This window comes from Dromiciops gliroides, chromosome 1, assembly GCF_019393635.1.
Source record: "Dromiciops gliroides isolate mDroGli1 chromosome 1, mDroGli1.pri, whole genome shotgun sequence".
Taxonomy (NCBI): Eukaryota; Metazoa; Chordata; class Mammalia; order Microbiotheria; family Microbiotheriidae; genus Dromiciops; species Dromiciops gliroides.
Window position 1 is genome coordinate 144809583 of NC_057861.1, and position 21707 is coordinate 144831289.

The following is a 21707-nucleotide window of genomic DNA, read 5'->3' on the forward strand; positions in this document are numbered from 1 at the left end:
TTTTCTTTTGAGCAAGGTAGCATAGTATTATGGAAAGTGGCATAGATCTGGAATTGAAAAGAGCTGGGTTCAAATTCTATCTCTGATTTTTCAAGCTGTGTAACCCTGGGCAAGACACTCAACCTTTCTGAGCCTAGGTTTCCTCATCTGTAAAATGGACATCATAATGCCTGTAGTATCTACCTCATAGGGTTGTTGGGCAGATTGAGTAAGATAATGTACGTTGAAATGTTTTGCCTGCTTCGAAGCGTAATATAAATTATGTCAGCTATCATCACCACCATCATCACTATGATCATTATTATAATTAGATACTTTCAGAGTTGGGGTATATTCTTTGGCATATCCCTAGTCATACCATATCTTTATCTTTTGAAAATGAATGTGACTTTTGGAAACAACCAAAAGTCATTCAGAGGAGAGTTTTGTGAATAAGCTGAGGTTTTAGGTTGTTAGAAAATATGATTTCTGATTGTAAAAAAAGCATGGTGGGGCAGCTAGGTGGCGCAGTGGATAGAACAACGGCCCTGGAGTCAGGAGGACCTGAGTTCAAATCCGGCCTCAGACACTTAAAGTTTACTAGCTGTGTGACCCTAGGCAAGTCACTTAACCCCAATTGCCTCACTAAAAAAAAAAAAAAAGGCATGGTTATGGAATGGGGGTGGGTGGATAAGGAGGGAACTGGCCTGTGAGGGCCCTGTCCTTACAGCCCATACAACAACAACACGACTACCAGTAATAGCCAACATTTAGATAATGCTTACTATGTGCCAGACACTGTGCTAAGCACCATACAAATATTTCATTGAATCCTCACTAGGAAGTAGGTGCTATTGTTATCTACATTTTATAGTTGAAGGAACAGAGGCAAACAGAGTTTGAATGACTTACACATGGTCATATAGCTAGAAAATATCTGGAGCTGGATTTGAATTCAGGTCTTTCTGACCCAGGCCTGGCACTCTGACTACCTCATCATCTATCTGCATATAAATAGATAGATAGATAGATAGATAGATAGATAGATAGATAGATAGATGGATGGATAGAGACAGCGATATAATTATCTAGCTAGCTAGATATATACACATATATGTATATACACACATATATGAATATGTAAGGGGAATCTTGCAAAATTATACATATAAATGCATGCATGTATGTATGTAAAATTTGCAAGATTCCGCTGAGCTTCAGAATGTGGGTCTGGTCCTTTGCCTATATAGATAGGCCACTAGATGACACATTATACACACACACACACACACACACACACACACACACACACACACACACGAGCTCTCCCTGCTGTATGCCCATATGAAGGCTTGGTTAGTATGCTTTTGGAAATACTTGATGGAGGGTTCCTATCCCTCTCCACCTAAAAACATGTGCATATATTCTCTGATCATTTCCTGTCCATTTATTGCATGGACATGAAAAGCTTTTTAATTGACTATTGAACTGTAACTGTCTGAAGGCTTCAACAAATTCTCTCTCTCTCTCTCTCTCTCTCTCTCTCTCTCTCTCTCTCTCTCTCCTTCCCTCCCCTCTCCCTCTCTCTCTGGTTCTCCTCTTCTTTCTCTCTGTCTCTTCCTTCCTCTCTCCTCCATCTCCTCTCTTCTCCTCTCCTTTTTCTTTCCTTCTTCTTTTCTCCCTCCCACTTACTGTGGCAAGTGAAGAAATAGTTTGTATGGGTCTCTAGATAGGGCAGACGTCAGAAGCAAAGGTAGTGGCAGGTACTGTTACAGTTGACTTAATGTCTCTATCTGGGGGCATGTGGGCATGAACATGTGTGGCGACTGTTTCTTTTGTTTCATGATCTTAGATGAATGAGTATTCCAGATTATAACTTTTTGAGCTTTGAAATGTGTGTGAGATTCTGAAAGAAGCCATAGCAGCCTTGCCTGATGAAAAGACAGCCCTGGGGAGCAAGCTCTTTGACTTGACCAAGCAGAGAACCAACCCAGTAGCCATTTAGGGAGATGGTAACTGGTAGATTGATATTGGAAGGGGGACATGCTGCATGGGGGCTCACAAGCAATAGCAATAGAAAACCTTAAGTTCTCCCCATTACTCCTAAAATCGTCATGAGGAGATGGAGAAGCTACACTCAGGGGAACTGACCTGCCATTATGAGTTAGGGTTGGAAGAATGAGCCTGGAGTTCTGTGACATAATGAAGCTGATTTTCCTGTGGGGCTTTTAAGCTAATTCTCCTAGGCACGGAGTCAAGAAAAGCTAGGAGGACATGCTGCTTTAGACACTCGTTTTGTGACCTCAGTTAAGTTATTTAACTGTTTCTAGCCCTCAGTTTCCTCATCTGTAAAATGGAGATAATATCTAGCATACATATCTACCTGGGAACATCAGCTGATGTTGATCAACTGAAGTTGGATCATGCATGCAAAACACTTTGAACTTTAAGGCACTATGCCAGCCATTGTCAGTACTATTCCCAGAGAGGAATTCCAAAAATATTTTGAGCGACACAACATTGCTATACTGAGTGTATAGCCTCTCAAGCTGACAAGGTAGGAAAGAGGTATGTAAAAGTATGTATGTAATAGTCCTTGTATAATTGCTTTAAAAATCAGTATCTAGCATCATTTTATACATAGCCCAATTATCCACTTAAGATTCTTCAAGGTACATATAGTGTAAAGTTTTACTCAAATTGGTGAAAAAGTGATAATTTCTAATCCTCCTTTCCCCCAAATCCCTAGCAACCTTCTTTGTTGTTTGTCCTTCATTCTCAAAGAGCACCATGACATCAGGAGGTGATGTCATGACTTACAGTGAATTGGATTTAAGCGAGGGAGGGCTGTGCAAAGTCACCAACCTCGCTCTCTCCTCCAGAGCCATCTGGGTCCAGTGATAAAATATAGATCAGGATGACTGGAGATGGCCTCAGATGTTTAAGACAATTGGGGTTAAGTGACTTGCCCAGGGTCAGACAGCTAGTAAGTGTCTGAGGTGAGATTTGAACTCAGGTCCTCCCAACTTCAGGACTAGTACTCTATCCACTGTGCTACCTAGCTGTCCAGCAACCTTCTTGGATTTATTTATTTATTTATTTATTTGTTTGTTTGTTTGTTTGTTTGTTTGTTTGTTTATTTATTTATTTATTGCAGGGCAATGAGGGTTAAGTGACTTGCCCAGGGTCACACAGACAGTAAGTGTCCAGTGCCTGAGGTCAGATTTGAACTCAGGTCCTCCTGAATCCAGGGCCGGTGCTCTATCCACTGTGCCACCTAGCTGCCCCCCAGCAACCTTTTTAAGCACAGGTGGTCACCTTGCTATTTTAGTGATTCAAGGATATTATCAGTGCTTTCCTTCAGCAAATTTGAGATAGAGGGGAAATCCATCCTTGGCCCCCAATTTCTTCTTTTTGTGTATTTTCCCCCATTCTATTTTTATACACTTTCTTCACCTTTCCACCCACTGCCTTCAAAGCACAGTGTGTTCCTGTTTTCCCTTATCTAGCTATATGTTCCTGCAGTAACCCATATAGTTCAGTCCTGCCTGGAATGTGTAACGATTGGAATGACACCACCTGCTGGAGAGCTCTACCATGAGGAGAAGGAGTCTGAGGGCAAGCCATGCGGTTTTCCTTGGTGTCAGGAAGTGACATTTGCTCATGGTACTGTCTATAAGAGGCGAGGCTTGTTCTCTTGGTGATTTTCTGGAGTTCCTCAGGGGAGAGAGGAGCTGGAGATATTGCCTCCCTGAGATAGATAGATAAATCTAAGCCTCTTTCTCTCTCTCTTCTCCAAATTCTTATTCTCCTTAATAAATGCTTAAAAGTCTAAACTCTTGCTAAAGCTTCTAATTTATTGGCAACCACTCATTAGGTATTTTATTTTATTTTTTGCTTGTGAAGCAATTGGGGTTAAGTGACTTGCCCAGGGTCACACAGCTAGTAAGTGTTATGTGTCTGAGCCCGGATTTGAACTCAAGTACTCCTGACTCCAGGGCTGGTGCTCTGTCCACTATGCCACCTAGCCACCCCCTCATTAGATATTTTAGATAGTATAGCTAGAATTTTAGGCCCTTACAGATGTATTCCAAATTCTCTCTCTTTCCTCCCACCCCATCACAAAATTCTTCTTCTTAATGCCCCACTCTCAGTTAGCTCTGAAAAGAAAGTGCTCTGAGAAGAGCTGGACCTGGAGTCAGGGAGACTTTTGCTCAAATCCAACCTCAGACACTTACTGGCTTGTGTGACCCTGGGCAATTCCCTTAACCTGTCTGCCTCACTTTTCTCATCGGTAAAATGGGGATACGCAATCTTTTTCCCAGGATTGTTGTGATGAGCAAATGAGATATTTGCAAAAATCACTTAGCACAGTGCCTGACCTATATTAGGCACTTAATAAATGTTTATCAATTGATTTTTGTGAAAAAAGCACAGTGTGGTGGAGCTTTTTAAAAAAGCCTATTTTGGTTAAGGAGGATGGAGTGAGCAAAGGTGCAGAGATGGTAAAGGGGAGAAGGAAAAAAGGGCATGATGAGTAGTCCATCTTGGTTGGAATGTAGAGTGTGTAATAGACAATAATGTAAAATAAGAGAGGAAAGGTAGGGAGGATCCAGACTGTGGAAGGCATTTTGAAAGCCAGAATAAGGAGTTGATGCTTCTTTGGTTGACATTGTAGAACCACTAGAAAGTTTTTCAACAGAATGGGAAGGTGGTCTGAAGAATAATTTGGCAATATTGTGAAGTATAGATGTGAGAGGGGGGAAACTAGAGGAGAAAGAACAGTTGGGAAGTTATTAAAATAACCTAGGTAAGAGGTGATAAGGATAGGAAATGAGATGTAGTAGTTAACTTAAAAATGAGGAAATTAAGAAATCTGAGGTGTTTAATGCAGTCTTTAAGCTATCAAAGCCTAAATGATTATTATATTATTAATATAGTTTTGTGAATAAAATAATTCATTTTATTACTCTAAATGATTAAATGAGTTTAAGGCTTAGTAGCTTAAAAACTACACTGACATTTGAAATGCCCCATATTTCCCAGGCAGAATTGATAGAAATGAACAAGCAATTGAATATGGTGGGGTAAGAAAATAGGAAAAATTTAAGTATGAATCCCAGAGGTATTACATTTTAAAAGTAAATAATAGCTTAACACAAAGGGACTGATGGCAGAATTTCAGACACTGATAAGCAGGTGATGAATACAATTTTGAGGTATTTGAGCTTCCCCTGGAGCCCTTCAAATCCTAGCTCTTATTTTAACCCTAGTTACTGGTAAACCAATTGAAGCCAAGTCAGACCTCCTCATTCTTCAGGATAAACAGGCACTAGTTCTAAAAACAAATAAAAGAGAACTATCTAAAGAGAACAGAGTGAATGCATAGGGAGCTCAGTGAACAACCTACATTTTTTGTGTGTGTGTGAGGCAGTTGGGGTTAAGTGACGTGCCCAGGGTCACACAGCTAGTAAGTGTTAAGTGTCTATTTGAACTCAAGTCCTCCTGAATCCAGGGCTGGTGCTCTATTCACTGTGCCACCTAGCTGCCCCCACAACCTACATTTTTAAAAGGTTTGTAGAGATGATCAAAACAGGGGTAGGTACTAGGGATGACTATGAAAGAATGACATGACTCTATAAGAATGTGCCCAAGAATTTCAAAGTTCAGAATGAGCTAAGGCTGGTGATAGGCACTAAGGATAAAAACAAGGGTTGAGGGGTTTTGTGAGGGAAGGGGTATATATTTTGGCAGCTAGAAAATGATCCAATTAAGGGCTAGAGCTCTTGATAGGGGTGAATGTGTCTATGATAACAAATGACAGAGAGAAGGCATAACTGACTACTCATTTTATTTCTCTTTTGTCTTCCAAGGAGAATGATCTTCAGATTGGGTAGAATAGCACAAGAATAGTCAACATGAAATTGAAACCTAAGATAAAGATGGCAAAGGCAAAAAAGTACCAACCAAAGGAGTTTATGTCATCAAACCTAAGGTCATGAAAGAACTTAAAGATGTATTTGCTTAGCCACTGTTCATAATCTTTGAAAAAAAAAACTATAGGAAGCATAATATGTGTCTCAGGACTTGGGGTGAATATTGTGACAATTTTCAAGGAAAATGGAAAAGGGCGAATTTTCAAAACTGTAAGACAGTGAGCCAGCATATGAGAAAGGAAGGAAATAAACATTTGTTAAGAATCTACTATGTGTTAGTTGTTGTTGAGTCATTTTTCAATTGTGTCAGATTTCTTGGGATCCCATTTGGGGTTTTTTTTGGCAAAGATACTGGAGTGGTTTGTCATTTCCTTCTCCAGCTCATTTCACAGATGAGGAAACAAACAGGGTTAAGTGACTTGCCCAGGGTCACATAGCCAATCTGAGGCTGGCTTTGAACACAAGAATTTGTGTTCCTGATTCCCAGCCTGATGCTCTATCTACTGTGTCACCTAGATGCCCTACTATGTGCTAGGCAATTTATACATTTTATCTTCTTTGATCTTAACAATAACCTGTGAAGTAGGTGTTATTATTATCATCTGCATGTTACAGTTGAGGAAACTGAGGTAATGAGAGATTAAGTAATTTGACCAGGGTCATATAGCTGGTAAGTGTGTGAAGATGGATTTGACTAAGATTTTCCTAACTCTAGGTGTGAAGAGGGATTTGAACTCCGATCTTCCCAACTCCAGGCTCAGTTCTCTATCTACTGTATCACCTAGCTACCTCCAGATAGGACAACAATTATTAGCAACTAGCGCGGGTTTATCAAGGTCTGGTGCCATCTTGTATCAGAGGGCTTTTCTGCCAGCACCCACTTATTTGTGCTTTCTGACCTCCTAAAATTACTTTACATTTATGTTGTATATAGTCTTGATATTTCCTTCTTTGTCCATGTTGTAGCCCTTAGGAGAATCAAAGGTACTGGAGGCCAAAGACTTTCATGTTTGCCCTTGAATCCTTTGCACATGGTAAGAGCTTAATAAAAGTTTGTTGAATTGAATTGAGTGCCCTTTGATGAATGGGTTATTAGATTGGTTGATCAGAGACTTGCTGTAGACATAGTATTCATGGACTGAAAATATCTTTGACACCATCATTGTGGACAAAAGAGTGTGGTGAGCTAGATGAAAGTACAGTTATGTGGACCTAGAACTGTTCAGGGAAGTCTTGATGAAAAGTGTTTGCCCTCAGCTTAACAAACTTCATTGTTACTCACAAGAGAAGGAGAATAGTTGCCAGCAAGAACAGTCTTTGTAGCTGATCTACATGCCTACAGTGGCTAGCACATCAGGGTGGAGTGGGGAAGGTTATGGTGGTCTGGAGCTGGGAGAAGAAGGAAAGAAGTATGTATGCTTAAGTCAAAGGCCTAAAGCACATATAAATTTATATACAGTGGACATAAAGATCCAGTATGATACCACTGAGAAACTTCCCTTTTATCTAAAGAACTAGTAAAGTGAAAATATTCTCTAAATTACCTAATAAAGAGGAAAGAATGAAGGGCAGGGAGGTAGAAATGAGGAATAGGGAAGTAAAGAATTTAACCCTAATGGTACCATCTGAGAAGGATGCTGGAAAGGTTAATGCTCATCCTCTGGGTTTGTTAGTCTTTGCATGCTTGCATCCTAGGGGTAGGAGCCATAGCAGTCAGACTCATTTGCACCCAGTCCCCACATCCAAGCTATTCCCTCTAGGCCTGTGTCTTCTGGGTGAGCCGGGGTAGGGGTTTGGGCTCATCTCTCTGCTTGTGCTAATCTTCTCCAAGAAAGACTAGGGTGGTTGCCAGGGCTTCCTCCTAAAGCATAGTGGGCACTGACTGAAGGATCCAGCGATTCCCAAAGCACCAAGGTAACCAACCACTCCCAGAAGGTTTGTACCTGGATTGCTGTTCAGGCACCTAGAGTCAGCCAAAGAAATATAAAGCAAAAAAGGCAGCCAGTGGCCCAGACTGGGCCCCTGCTCAGGCTGTCCCGTGGGAATAGTCACCTTCCTGATGGAGCTTCATAATCCTCATGTGATCAGAAGGCAGAAAAAGAGAGTGATGCAGAATAGGAATTGCTCCTTTCTAAGGTCTACCACATCAGTAGCTCTTACAGTGGTCAATAAAGGGATTGCTTGGTCATCTTACATGTCACACGCTTCAATGATGAGTCATACATGCCTAAAAGTTGTCAGGGAAGCATTGCATATGTTCCGTGGGATGAAACCCCTTCTCCATATACAATTCATTACTTAGGTGAGGGTGAGCAGCTGTGCCTTCAGGATAAGCTCTTTATAGGGTTAGACATGATATGTAAGCTGGACATTGAAGGAAGCAGAGGGAGGGAGGATTGCATACCAGGTATAGGGGATAGTCTACCCAGAGGCACAGAATCACATGTACCAGGAACAGCACAGGCCAGTCTGTTTGGGACACAGAGTGCATGAAGGGGATTAGTGTGCAATTAGCCTGAAATGGGATTGTGAAGGACTTTAAAAGCCAGATAAAGGAGAGTCTGCAATTGACCCTAGAAACAAGAGGTTTTTGAGGAGGGAGGGTCAAGGTCAGATCCATGCCTAGGAGTAACACTTTGGCATCTTAGTGGTGGGATTAGTTTTGTTCTGTTTGACCTAAGAGAGCAGACTTAGGAACAATGAGGAAAAGATTTAGGCAGAGAGGTAGATTTAGAGAATGAGGGAATAAGCATTTATTAAGCAACCACTTTGTATCGGGCATTATACTATGGGCTTTACAGATATTCTCTCATTTGATCCTCACAACGACCTCACAATTAAAGCTAGCCCAAAGCAGAATGGGTGTCCTCCAAAGGTAAGAAGTTCCCTGTCACTAGAGGTGTCTAAGCAAAGCTTGTTGGGGTGGTTGAAGAGAGGATTTTTGTTCAGGAATGAGTTGTCCTGGATGCCCACTGAGATCCCTTAAAATTCTTGAAATTCTGTAATTCTGTGACTCTTTTCTGAGTGGTTCATTCTGAGTAGGGAGCTGTGTACATTTAATTCTTCATACTTATAATCCTAGTGCCTACCACAGCGGCTAGTATGTAATAGCTACTTAACAAAGACTTGATGATTAATTGATAGACATATTGCTATACTAAGATTTGGAGGAGTGATTTCAAATAGTGGACTCTAGTTTTAATTTCTTGGAAGTCAGGCAGGAAGAGCTGCCTATCACTTGATTCAATTCAATTTTATTTTATTTTGTTGTGCTTTTTTGGTTTGGTTTGGTTTTTTGGGCAGGGCAATGAGGGTTAAGTGACTTGCCCAGGCTCACACAGCTAGTGTCAAGTGTCTGAGGCTGGATTTGAACTCAGGTCCTCCTGAATCCAGGGCCAGTGCTTTATCCACTATGCCATCTATCTGCCCCCAATTTTATTTTATTTTTTTTGAAGGTGAGTATGTCTTGAATGTGTTCTTGTGATTAGGACATGTATGATAACATCAGATTGTGCAGTATCTTCCTTACTTCCGCATCTAATCCTAAAATACAAAACAGAATCCCCTCGGACAAAAACACAATGCATATTATTCTTGCAAATGGAACCGATTTATTCAAGCATTTACTCTCAGCAACAAATCAATTTTCCTTATAACTGAAAGAAAATGCTACTCTCAAAAAACAATAAAATACTGGCAATAAAAGAATGTAGTCTTGCTACTAAAATGAGAAAATTAGGAAAGAGAAGAGAAACATTCTGCCAGATGGCAAAAGTGTGCTTTGAAGTCAAAGAACAAAAACCAAATCAACCTATTGAGTAGAGGAGAGGCCTTCTACCATGTAGAATACTGGGTTCTGGAAAGGGTGCGCCATCTTCCTTGTTCTTTGGATCATCTAGGCAACATCTCATCTAGGTCTGCAATGACATAGGAGACGACAGCCCAAACGGCGGCTGAGTAGTTCATCTCGATGGGATTCAGTGCTGTCATGGTATCTCCTTGGGAATGATGGAAAGAGAAATACTGCTTTAGGTCATCCATTAGATTGGCACCTAGGGGAAAAAAAAGAGAGGAGTTCTTAGTGGAGTCTGATTATGTTTGCATGAAGACACGAGTAAAATTCTCCATGGGAGAGAGAATCAGCAATGTCTTCTCTTGGGTGTGGACAGAAGAGAACCTTCCCATACATCACCTCTAGTTTGCCTCACCCTTCCCGCTACAACTCTTGCCTAAGTCAGGGGTTCTTAATTTTTGTGTGTGCCATGGACCCCTCTGGCAGTCTGGCAAAGCCTATAGACTCCTTCCAGGGGGTTGGACTAGACGACTTCTTTGTTCCCTTACAGATTCACATTTAGGATATAAATATTGCAAATGGGTGTCACAGGAGTAGTTCTTTACCCCAATCCTGACTCACATGTCCTTCTAGGGTTATAAGACCTGGGGTATATGTAGAGGATGGCTGCAGGAAGAGGTACAATCCCTCATCACCACTTCACCCAGGGCTAGCTAGCCAGTGTGGGATTAGGAAGGCAACCCATCAGTAGCCTATGCCCTCTAGCTCCTCCTCATCCTTCCTCTCCTTTGCCTCATCCCCAGTTGGAAGGAACATCAAAAAACTATTCCTCATTAACAAACCTTTCCCTTTCATTCATTGACATTTAGCTCAGAGCTCAATTATGGTGTTATATACACTGTAAACCAATAATGTAAAAAAAAAGCCTCTCAGCCATGAAACATTAGCAATGAACTCTTCAGGTGCTAGTCTGCAGGTGCAGAGGACGCCGTACAGTTATCCCTTCCATATCATGGGGATTAGGTGCACAGCACCCGCATGATCTGGAAAATCCACATAAAATGTTTTGGTCTTCCCTTCATACCGGAGAAAAAATCCGAATCATTATGGACTCAACAGATAAAATATGTTGATATTATACAACATGACACATATTTTATGCATTTCTGAGTTTCTAAACTTTTTCTGTGTCATCTGCTGGCCTTCATGTGTCATTTATATCTTCTGCAAAACTCCCTCAAAATTCCCATTTAATTTCTTATGCCAGACTGTGAAATATCAAAACCATGATGGGGAAAGTCGCTATGTGGAAAGGATAATGGTACATTAAGCTGACAGTACCTATCGAAGGCCTCACTTGTCTTTAGAAGGCATTCTCTTATTTCTTTTCTTTTTTTGGGGGGGGGCAGGGCAATGAGGGTTAAGTGACTTGCCCAGGGTCACACAGCTAGTAAGTGTCAAGTGTCTGAGGCCAGATTTGGACTCAGGTCCTCCTGAATCCAGGCCCCATGCTTTATCTACTGAGCCACCTAGCTTCCCCCTCTACTTTTATTTCTGAACCTATAAATAGTGGTTTTTAACTCAGTAGCTAGGAAAGGGGGGAATCAAACTACCTATCACCCATATCATGATACTGTGATAAGGTTTCTGAGTATGGAATCAATAGACCCGAGTCAGTAAATCAGATCAAGAGGCATTGGTTAAGTGTTTACTATGTGGTAAGTGCACAAAGAAAGGCAAAAAGAATCCCTGCCTTCAGGGCAGCTAGGTGGCACAGTGGATAGAGCACCAGCCCTGGAGTCAGGAGGACCTGAGTTTAAATCCGGCCTCAGACACTTAAAACTTACTAGCTGTGTGACCCTGGGAAAGTCACTTAACCCCAATTGCCTCACTAAAAAAAAAAAAAAAAAAGAATCCCTGCCTTCAAGAAGCTTACATTCTAAGGGGGAGACTGCATGCAAGTAACTATGTACATATAAGACAGGCACAATGTATAGAGAAGACAATCTCGGAAGGCAGGCAATTTTAGTCCCAATTCTGGAATGGGGTAATCATGTAACCTTGAGTAAGTTCTTTAGCCACTATGATCCTCAGGTTTTTCATCTGTAAGATAGAGGAAATAATGTCTCTGCCCACCTCATAGGGTTAATATGAGGATCAATTGAAGTAATGTACATCAATAAAAGTGCTTTATAAGTTTAAGTCCACCTTTATTAAACACCTACTATGTGAAAATATAGGAGAGAGCTCGGTGGATAAAGTACCAGCCTTATTGGATAGACCTAGTTTCAAGTCCCACCACTTGACACACATACACACACACACACACACACTGGCAGTGTGACCCTGAATACCTCACAAACTGAGTCTTTAAGCCCCTGGCAATTTAAGGCTATAAATTGCAGGGGAGGTGCTAATTTCTAAGATTATGAGATCCACATTCCAGTCAACTCACAAGTCTCAATCCAAGTCATCTTCCTAACCCTTCTCCGAACTTCCCCAAAGTGCAAGTACTATGCTAGACACCGGAGATACACTAACATTATCAAAATAGTTCCTGCCTTCAAGAAGCTTACATTTTATTGGGATAGAAACTGCAAGGTACTCTAAAAATGTACAGCAAAATCTCTGAGGGCAAGGACTTTCACTTTTATGTTCCCATGTCCAGGTCTTAGCTTAGTTACTTGTTAATTGATTGATTGGTTCTCCTCCTTTTTCTTCTGTAATTCAAGACACATTAAGTGACTATGCTATCCTAGACATTATGCTAGGTAGAAATACAAATGGAAACACAATCTTTCTCCCTTATTATGAACAACAAAAATAATATTGGGAGGCAAAATAGTTCAGAGTTACCAAACATTCAGAAGCTTGTTTAACTATAAGGGTGGAGGTCACTGGCCAGTGTGGGGGAGGGATTCCTGGAGAAGAATGTTATGGGAAGGGACTGGCCAATGGGGAGGCCCAATCATTTGAGGACTGAGACCGTATTAGCCAATCTCCCTGCTTTATTTAACCTCAGTTTCCAATAAACAATTAAACTAAAATGAATCTAGTTCTAACAGAAATGGAATTTCTTTCTTTCTTTCTTTCTTTCTTTCTTTCTTTTTGGTGGGGCGATGAAGGTTATGACTTACCCAGGGTCCCACAGCTAGTAAGTTACAAGTGTCTGAGGCTGGATTCGAACTTAGGTCCTCCTGAATCCAGGGTCAGTGCTTTATCCACTGTGCCACCTAGCTGCCCCTAGAAATGGAATTTCTAACCACATGCCTTCCCTCCAAGTCATCTGCAAAGAAAGAGCAATCATGCTTTCTGACAGAAAGACAGTTTCCATGTTGAAACAGAAGGTCCTTAAAAACAAAATGGTGCAGGGAACTCTGTAAAGCTGACTGTATCACATTTCTTACAGATTACTGACAAGTCTTGGCTACAAGAAGAGTCCCTAGAATGAAGGGTGTACAATCCCTTTTTAGAAAAAGAGGGACAGCTATCTACCTGTATTTCATCTTTTCAGTGTCATCTACAGTTCCCAAATCCCCCAGCTATCAGTCATTTCTCCAATTCCTCAAATTTGTATAGCTCTTTGTGTTGACCTCGCCCTTCCCCTTACGCTTAATATAATAGCAATTTGTGTACATTTCTTATCCCTCCATTATATTGTAAGTTCCTCAAGGAGAAGGACTATTATCATTTTTCATTTTTCTCTCTCCAGCATCTAGCATGCTGCCTTACAAATAGCAGCTCTTTAATCAATGTTTGCTGAATTTAATAGAACTCAGAACTTCCAGTTTGGGATTCCCCTTATGATCAAATCAAGACTAACGTTCTTCTGGAAAGGTCATGTTAATCAACTGTCCTATAGTTCTACATATCATCCCTGGGATTTTTTACATAAAAACACCTATCCCTGGCTACCACTCCCCTATATAATGTTTTAAAATCTTAATAGCATTTTATTTTTTACAGTTACATGTAAAGATAGTTTTCAACATTTGTTTTTTATAAGATTTTGAGTTCCAAATTTTTCTCCCTCCCTTCTTTCCTTCCCTCTCCACAAGAGAGCAACCAATCTGATATAGATTATATATATACAATCATGTTAAACATATTGCTACATTAGTCATGTTGTGAAAGAAGAAATAAGAACAAAAGGGGAAAACTGCAAGAAAAAAAACAAAACAAAAGTGAAAATTGTATGGTTCAATCTACATTCAGATTCCACAGTTCTTTTTCTGGATGTGGAGAGTGTTTTCCATCATGAGTCCTTTGGAATTGTCTTAGATCATTATATTACTGAGAAGAGCCAAGTCTATCACAGTTGATCACCAAACAATGCTGCTATTACTGTGTACAATATTCTCCTGGTTCTGCCCACTTCACTCAGCATAAATCCGCTTAAGTCTTTCCATGTTTTTCTGAAATCTGCCTGCTCATCATTTCTTATAGCACAATAGTATTCCATTACATTTGTATACCACAACTTGTTCAGCCATTCCCCAATTGATGGGCATCCCCTCAATTTCCAATTCCCTATATACTTTTACATTGTGTTCTCTTATTAGAAAGCTTTTGTATCTGTATCTTTAAAGCTTAATATAGAGGTGAACACATAGTAAGCATTTAAATGGTCATTCATTCAATAGTTTGTTCATTCATTCTCTTAATTTCTCAGAATGAAAAAGGCTGACTTTTCTATTGGGTAGCAATCTCATGACTTCTTAGCCCCTGTGGATTATAAAACGATGCATACCTTTTCAATTCTTCTGAGATATTAGAAACTGCTTATAAAACTAAATGACCAAACAAAAAAAAGTGTGGCATCAGGCCACACTGCAAGGGCCCAAATAGCCACAGCTGAGAATGAACTAAGATGAACTCCCTAAAATGTTTTTCTCTAAAATTTTAAGAAGACATTTCATCTTCATTGGTTACTTTTCTGAAAGACTAGTAGAGAAGGAGAGCCAGTATTTCAATTTCTTGTTGCGTCTGAGATTGCAGAGTAAGGGGTTAGAGGTAATGTCAAGTACCCCAGGTGATGCAAATCATCACATATTTTGACAGGGAGGTGAACCCTAAGCAGAGAACCATGAAATGTGTTTCAGAAACAGTGACATGGAGGGAATGATTCTGATGTGAAGGCCAGTCTCCTCTTCTAGCAGTAACTTATGGCATCTCTATCAGAATATGCTTCTCCATCATGATCTTTGTATCTCAAGTAGGCTTTATTTCTTCTAGGTTTACTCTAAGGTTGCAGGTAGCTCATTTCCTTTAGGATTTGAGCCATGGGGGCAGAGGGATACTGTTTGATGTGGTGGTAGTGGTGGGTAGTGGGTTGTTCTGTACGTCACAGAACACATGATCAGTATTTAAAAAATGCTAAACAATAAGGACAGCAGATCATAAATATGTCAGTACTTTACGATTTCAAGAAACCTTTGATTTTAGTGGTAGAGGGTTTCCCTCCAATGATGCAGATTACAGTCTTTCTACATGCTCTAAATTTATTAATTTTTTTTGCAGTCAAAGAAATTCATCACCTGGTGGCCATACTTCTGATAGTGAGACACTCTCAATTTAGATAATATGGTCCCCAGAGGAGAGACATGTAGTCACTAGGCGGCAGAGCAAGCAATACAAATGGCCGTCAAATCAACTTTGTAATTCATGAATACAAGATGTGAAAAAAGATAAATTCATCTGAGTGAAGGGCAATTAAGTGACTCTAGAGGCTGCAGATATAAGAGTGCATATGTTAAATTTGTGTGCCCTCTAAATCTCAGTGCTTTGCCACAGAGTTCTAGTCTCTCTGCCACAGTTTAGCCTAGTAGCAATTAGCAGATCTTGACTTTTGCTGGCCACACTTTTGAAAACTCCATATTATTTTCATGTCATGATGAGGCATTGGAATAAAAATTTAGGGGAAGATATAGATAGATGGATAGATACATACATACATACATACATACATGTGCATGTGTAGCTCTATCTATCTCTCTAGACAGATATATAGACAGATCAACAGATAGACACATAGATAAAAAGACAGAAAATTTAAATTTATTAAATATTTGTGACAGGTATTGTATAAGAACTGGGTATGAAAATCAGTAAGACAAAATGGTTTCTACTCTCAAGGAATTTGTTCTAATGGAGGAAAACAACACATGAATAAGGTGGGAGAGGGAAGAGAACTGGTGGAAGATGTCTATAGTTTCCTGGATAAAATATTATAAAGAGTCTATAAACCTAAATGAACAAATGGAAGCTTTTGCTGTTAGAGTGGAAAGGGAGAGTTCAGCCATTAAGTCTATTATGTAGGAGAATTCCTTGACCCTAGATTTTGGATTTTTTTTTTTCAATTTAGTCAACATTTATTAAAAGCTTACTATATGCTAGTTGTGGAGAATACAAAGTCAACAATGAAACAACCCCTGCTCTCACAGGGCTTTTATACTATCAGGGGAGGCAACATGTATATAACAAACATATACAAGGTAAATTTTGGGGGAAGGATGGGAGGGCACCAGAAGTTGGGGAGAAGGTAGAAATCAGGAAAGGCTCCTCCTAAACCTTCTTGAGAAGTTAAAACACTAAAAACACACACACACACACACACACACACACACACACACACACATACACGTCTCCTCTGCCCCTTTTTATCAGAGACAACATTTTCTGGCAGTATAACCAAGCAATAACTGTTTAATTTGCATGATTAAAAAAATACAATGCCCACTGTTATTATTTCTGCTCACAAGAGACCCCATTAAGTATTATGGCAAGGTTACTAGATTTCAGATTAATTCTAAATATTTGGTAATTCCTGAAAAGATCAATGAGCAAATGGATAGCCACTGAGAGAGGTATTGCAGAAAGAGCTAAGAGGTAGGAAGTAGGAGAGCAGGGTTTGAATCTTGCTTTTGACATTAACTTGTTGTGTGGCCTTGGGCAAACTTGCCTTCTTGAGCCCTCAGTTTCTTCCTCTGTAAAATGTTAGGTTTTTAACCTCTAAAATGGAGGCTAAACTACATGAATTTCAAGGTCCCTTCTACCTGTAAAACTCTGTGACTCTCTTGATAGCTCAATCCCCTTTGATGTAATTAGCTGATTTCAGTGTAAGCAAACTGGGTGATTAATTTTATAGAAGTTTCTGAAAAGATATTTGAAAGCTTTTGAAAGTTAAAAATACAAACCCGCTATTTTGGTGCATGCATTAACTTCTGAAAAGACTGCATTAAGATGCACTTACAGCTGTGGAAAATCCATTTCTCTTTTCTAAACAGATCTTTATCAGTCTGGGGACATAATTTAATTGCATGGAATGTATAACAGACATTCTCCTAATCATAATAATTATGGGCTTATAGAACAGTGTTATGTCCTTAATTTAGTCCTCCAAAGAAAATTTACTCTCCCTAGAATTCATAAAATGCTAAAAATACATTTAAAATGTAATTAAAAATTACTGTGTCTTTCAGCAACTTTATCGGGTGAGAAAACTTTGTTGCCAAAACAATTAGCAAATCAATTGATGGAATTTGCAGATGTTTAATTTCCCTTTTCAAAGGAGGCACTTTTATGATGCCTGTGCTCTGACGCTAAGACTCAGAAGCAACTAATTAATAGCTTCCCAACCAAGAGCCCCCCACCTGAGAAAACAATTTGCACATGGCATTTCTGAACTCACACCAGGAAACCACTGTCCCTGTAAGAAAAAAAAAAGAAACATGGATCACAACTGTCCAAGAAAAGAATTATGATTTGTTTCTAAAATAACATGTGTCTGATATTAACGTACGTTACAGAATCCTGGACCACTGGATTTGGAGTCACGGGACCTAGGTTCACAAGTCACATCTGTCACTCACTAAATAAGGCAACACCACCCCCTTGGGCAAGTCACAACCTCTTTGGGTTTTAGTTTCCTAATCTGTGTGTTGTGCCCCCACTTTGCCATTCAAGAGAGGGCAGATGTTACCTTCAGACTCAATGGGTACTCTGTGGGTACCTATTTTTTACAACTAGGAGCTCATGAGACTTCCCCTCCCCGCCATGAATTCACTTTTAGTAGTCAACCAATGGTATCTGTATAGTGGAGAGAGAGAGAGAGAGAGAGAGAGAGAGAGAGAGAGAGAGAGAGAGAGAGAGAGAGAGAGAGAGAGAGAGAGAGAGAGAATTTAATTCAATGATTATATACAACAACTCTGGGAAGTAAGTGTTATTACTAGATGAAGAAACTGAGGCTAAGAAAAGGAATTTATCCAGGATCACACAACTAGCTAAATATCAGCTAGCTGCCTCTTTGGGGAAAGAGATGATAATGCTTCCCATTTGCTCTTCTTCTCTCTGCTCTCCCCTCCCAATTCTCTTCTCCTTCAGTCCCCATCTCTGCCCCTCACACCAATACCCATTCTGGTGATAGGCAGAAACAGAAAACAGACAGGTCAGAAGTATTAGCTTAAAAAGTTGTTAATGTTCTAGACATCACTGACAAAGCAGATGTAGATAAATCACTGGGACACTAGAATCACCTAATTGTTTAAAAACAACTCAAGGATGAAATGGTGGCATTATACACCAAAATACATTAGCTGCTGTTGAACAGCTGAGGTTCTGTGTGTACAGCTGTCTATCTGGGTATTAGAAGGAGGGCTAGTCTTGTGGTCAGGAACACGTGTTCAAATCCAGGTAGGATTCTGTGACCCTGGGCCAGTCACTTAGTCTTTCACAGCTACTTTACTTTGCCGTAGAATGGAATAATAGTATGTATCTACCTTACACAAATATGATCATGAATAAAAAGTACTTTGAAAACTTTATAATGCTAAATTATCATTGTTTCTGGTGCTGTGAAGAGCCTCTGAGGATGTTATGGAAACTAGACCAGTATACTAGTCTGATATTCATATTGAGATGCTGGTGGAAATACAGAGCTCAGGGAGGGATCACTGGGCACTGAAACAAATGGCATTTCTCTAAGAAGGACAGCATAGTTTCTGTAAGGAGGCATTGTGGTGCAATGAATGGATTGAGCACCAGGTATTTGGAAAAGGGAAGATTTAGGAGAAACCAGACAGCTGTCTTCAAGTATCTAAAGGAGACTCATGTGGAAATCAGTCACATGGATTCTGTTTGGGACCAGAGGGCAGGACTATATGAGTTGTAGTTGGAAAATGTGAAGACATAAGTTTGGATTTGATATTAAGAAAACTACCCTAGTAATCAGAGTAAGCCCAAATTGGAGTGTGCTTGTTCGAGAGACAGTGGTTCTGCATGATCCCTACTCTCAAGAACGCTATAGTTTACTGAGAATATTTGCCGCCATAAATAGTATACAATCCTGAAATATTTGTTGTTGTTAAGTCACTTTTCAGTCATGTTCGACTCTCTGTGACCCTGTTTTTAGGGTTTTCTTGGCAAAGATGCTGTAGTGGTTTTCCATTTCCTTCTCCAGCTCATTTTACAGGTGAGCAAACTGAGTCAAGCAGGATTAAGTGACTTAGCCAGGGTCACTAGTAAGCTAGTAAGTGTCTGAGGTCAGATTTGAACTCAGAAAGATGAGCCTTCCTGAGTCCAGTCCCAGCACCTTATCCACTATGGTGCCACCTAGCTTCCCTAGGTGTGTACACTCTGCAGCAAAAAAAAAAAAAAAATGCTTATGGTGTGAAAAACATGTATAGTAATTTTTGTTTTGTAAATATGTAAAATTTTTGGACAAATGGGTATCAGATATGAGGATGTCTTTTTTTTTTTAAACAGATATAAACTGTGAACTGATGAAAGGTAGTACTTGTCATAATATAAATACTTTGTCACCCCTGAAAGAAAAGAAAAAAGAGTTTTCTCAGGGCTCCAGGCAACCCTCTGAGTTAACTGGGAAGGTGCTGATCTACATTGGAAGAGGGTTTTTCCTCACATGGTAGTTCCCCAGAGCAATGAAATCACATCCTTACCCCATCCTAACGCCACAGAATGGTCTGCCACACCTAACATACAAAACTAGCTCCTTTCTTGTGGCTTAACATAACTTGTTATATTATAACTAACTTGTGGTTAAACATAGTAACAGGATTGTGGAAAACTGAATTTGCCTTCTAGCTGCAAAAATCCTTCTAAATCCAGAAAATCTTTTACTCTTTAGGCATTCACTTGGCTTTTCCTTCTCTTTAACATGGTTTATTAAATGTCAGAACCCATTAAAAATTAATTTTAAATAATGATGTGACGGCTTTTCAGGGATATGATGTGTTAAAGACATTATTAAGTAGTCCAAAGACTACCGCATTGGGAATAAGAACACCCACATTCTAGCTGCTTCTCACTAATTCTGTGTGATCTTGGCCAAGTCACTTAATTTCTATAGACCTCAAGTTCCTCATCTATGAAATGAGAGAGGGTGGTCTAGATGATCTCAAAGGTGCCTTTCTCATCTGAAGCTTAGTGATTCCAAAGCTATGTACAAGTCACTTGGCTTGACAAAACACTACTCGAACTCTACTCCAAATCAGGTTCTGAGGAAGGATCCAAGATGGCACCTACCCTGAAACCAATATGAAACCAGTCAAGTCTTGACAAAACACTACTCGAACTCTACTCCAAATCAGGTTCTGAGGAAGGATCCAAGATGGCACCTACCCTGAAACCAATACGAAACCAGTCAAGTCAGATGTTAATCATGTCCAACATGATGTGGGAGCCTCTGGTGATATTTTCCTAAAGCCTTCAGATTTATTTATAAAAATAACTTTTCTCTTTTACTGGTTTTCTGGTGGTTCCCCATCTTGGAAGCTCAAATAAAATAGGTGATTTTAGCTGAATAGCTGCTAAAAGGATACAGATTTTAGGCATCCAAATAAAACCTACATGGGAAACTAATAAAATGTCTTAAAATTATATTCCGCAAGGGAATCAACTTGTTAAGAATTTAAGCTCTGTGAACTCCCAAACAAAGGAAAACAAGTCTGAAAGAACATATCTGTGAAATGAATATGCTTTCTAGTGCTCTAAACACATTTCACTAAAAGCAAAATGTCTGTTAAAGGAATATCCATTAGCTGGCTATGCCCTGTGAAAGGATTCTGGCACCCGGCAATTCATTTAAAGTGTGTTTATTATACAACAAACCCATGTTTAGCTTGGGATATGGAGGTTTTGCCATAAAGACTGGATTGTGTCATGGAAAGAACAGTGGGCCCACGAGAACTGGGTTCTAGTCCTGGGTTAGCCACAAACTAAGTGGGAAACCTCAGGCAACTCAATTAATTGTACACCCTGTGTCCAAAGCCCTCACTTTCCTCATTTTATAAAATGATGGGGTTAAATAGATAATCTCTAAGGATCCCAGAAGTAGAGCTAGAATGTCTCATCCAACCCCATCATTTAACAGAGGAAGAAATCAAGGCTTTAACAGGATAAGTGACTTGCCCAAGATTACACAGATCATAAGTAGCAAAGGCCTGAATTTGAACTCAAGTTTTTTGGTTTTGTTGTTGTTGTTGTTTAGTCCTTTCAGTTGTATCTAACTCTGTGATCCCATTAGAGGTTTTCTTGTCAAAGATACTAAACTGATTTGTCATTTCCTTCTCTGGCTCATTTTACAGATGAGGAAACTGAGACAAACAAGGTTAAGAGGCTTGCCCTGTGTCACACAGTAGGAAGTGTCTTAGGTCAGATTTGAACTCAGAAAGATGAATCTTCTTGACCTGACTGCAAATCCAACATTCCATACTATCCCATGATGCTTCTAGACCTAAGGTTCTAACACTCTACCAAGGAAACACACAGATTGATCTTTATTAAAACAATCTTCAAGCCAATCTTAGTGATGACAAAACAATAATTATTCCCAGTATCCCAAAGAAATAAAATTCCTTTCTACTTAATTCAAAAGACATTTATCAAGCACTTAGTATGTACAAGACACTATGGAGGTACTAGGGATATAAAAATACACAGAGCTGGTTCCTGCCCTCAAGAAGCATATGTTCTATGGGGAG

The 21707-nt window shown here is 39.8% G+C and overlaps 1 protein-coding gene across 1 annotated transcript in view; it reads right to left on the reverse strand.

Moving 5' to 3' along the window:
• Positions 1 to 9516: 9516 nt before the first annotated feature.
• CPQ (carboxypeptidase Q) overlaps positions 9517 to 21707 on the reverse strand; it is a 628024-nt gene continuing 615833 nt past the window's right edge. The window contains exon 8 of the mRNA XM_043996276.1: positions 9517 to 9967. Coding sequence (XP_043852211.1) covers positions 9807 to 9967 — 161 coding nt within the window. The 3' untranslated portion in view covers positions 9517 to 9806. The remainder of the gene's footprint in view (positions 9968 to 21707) is intronic.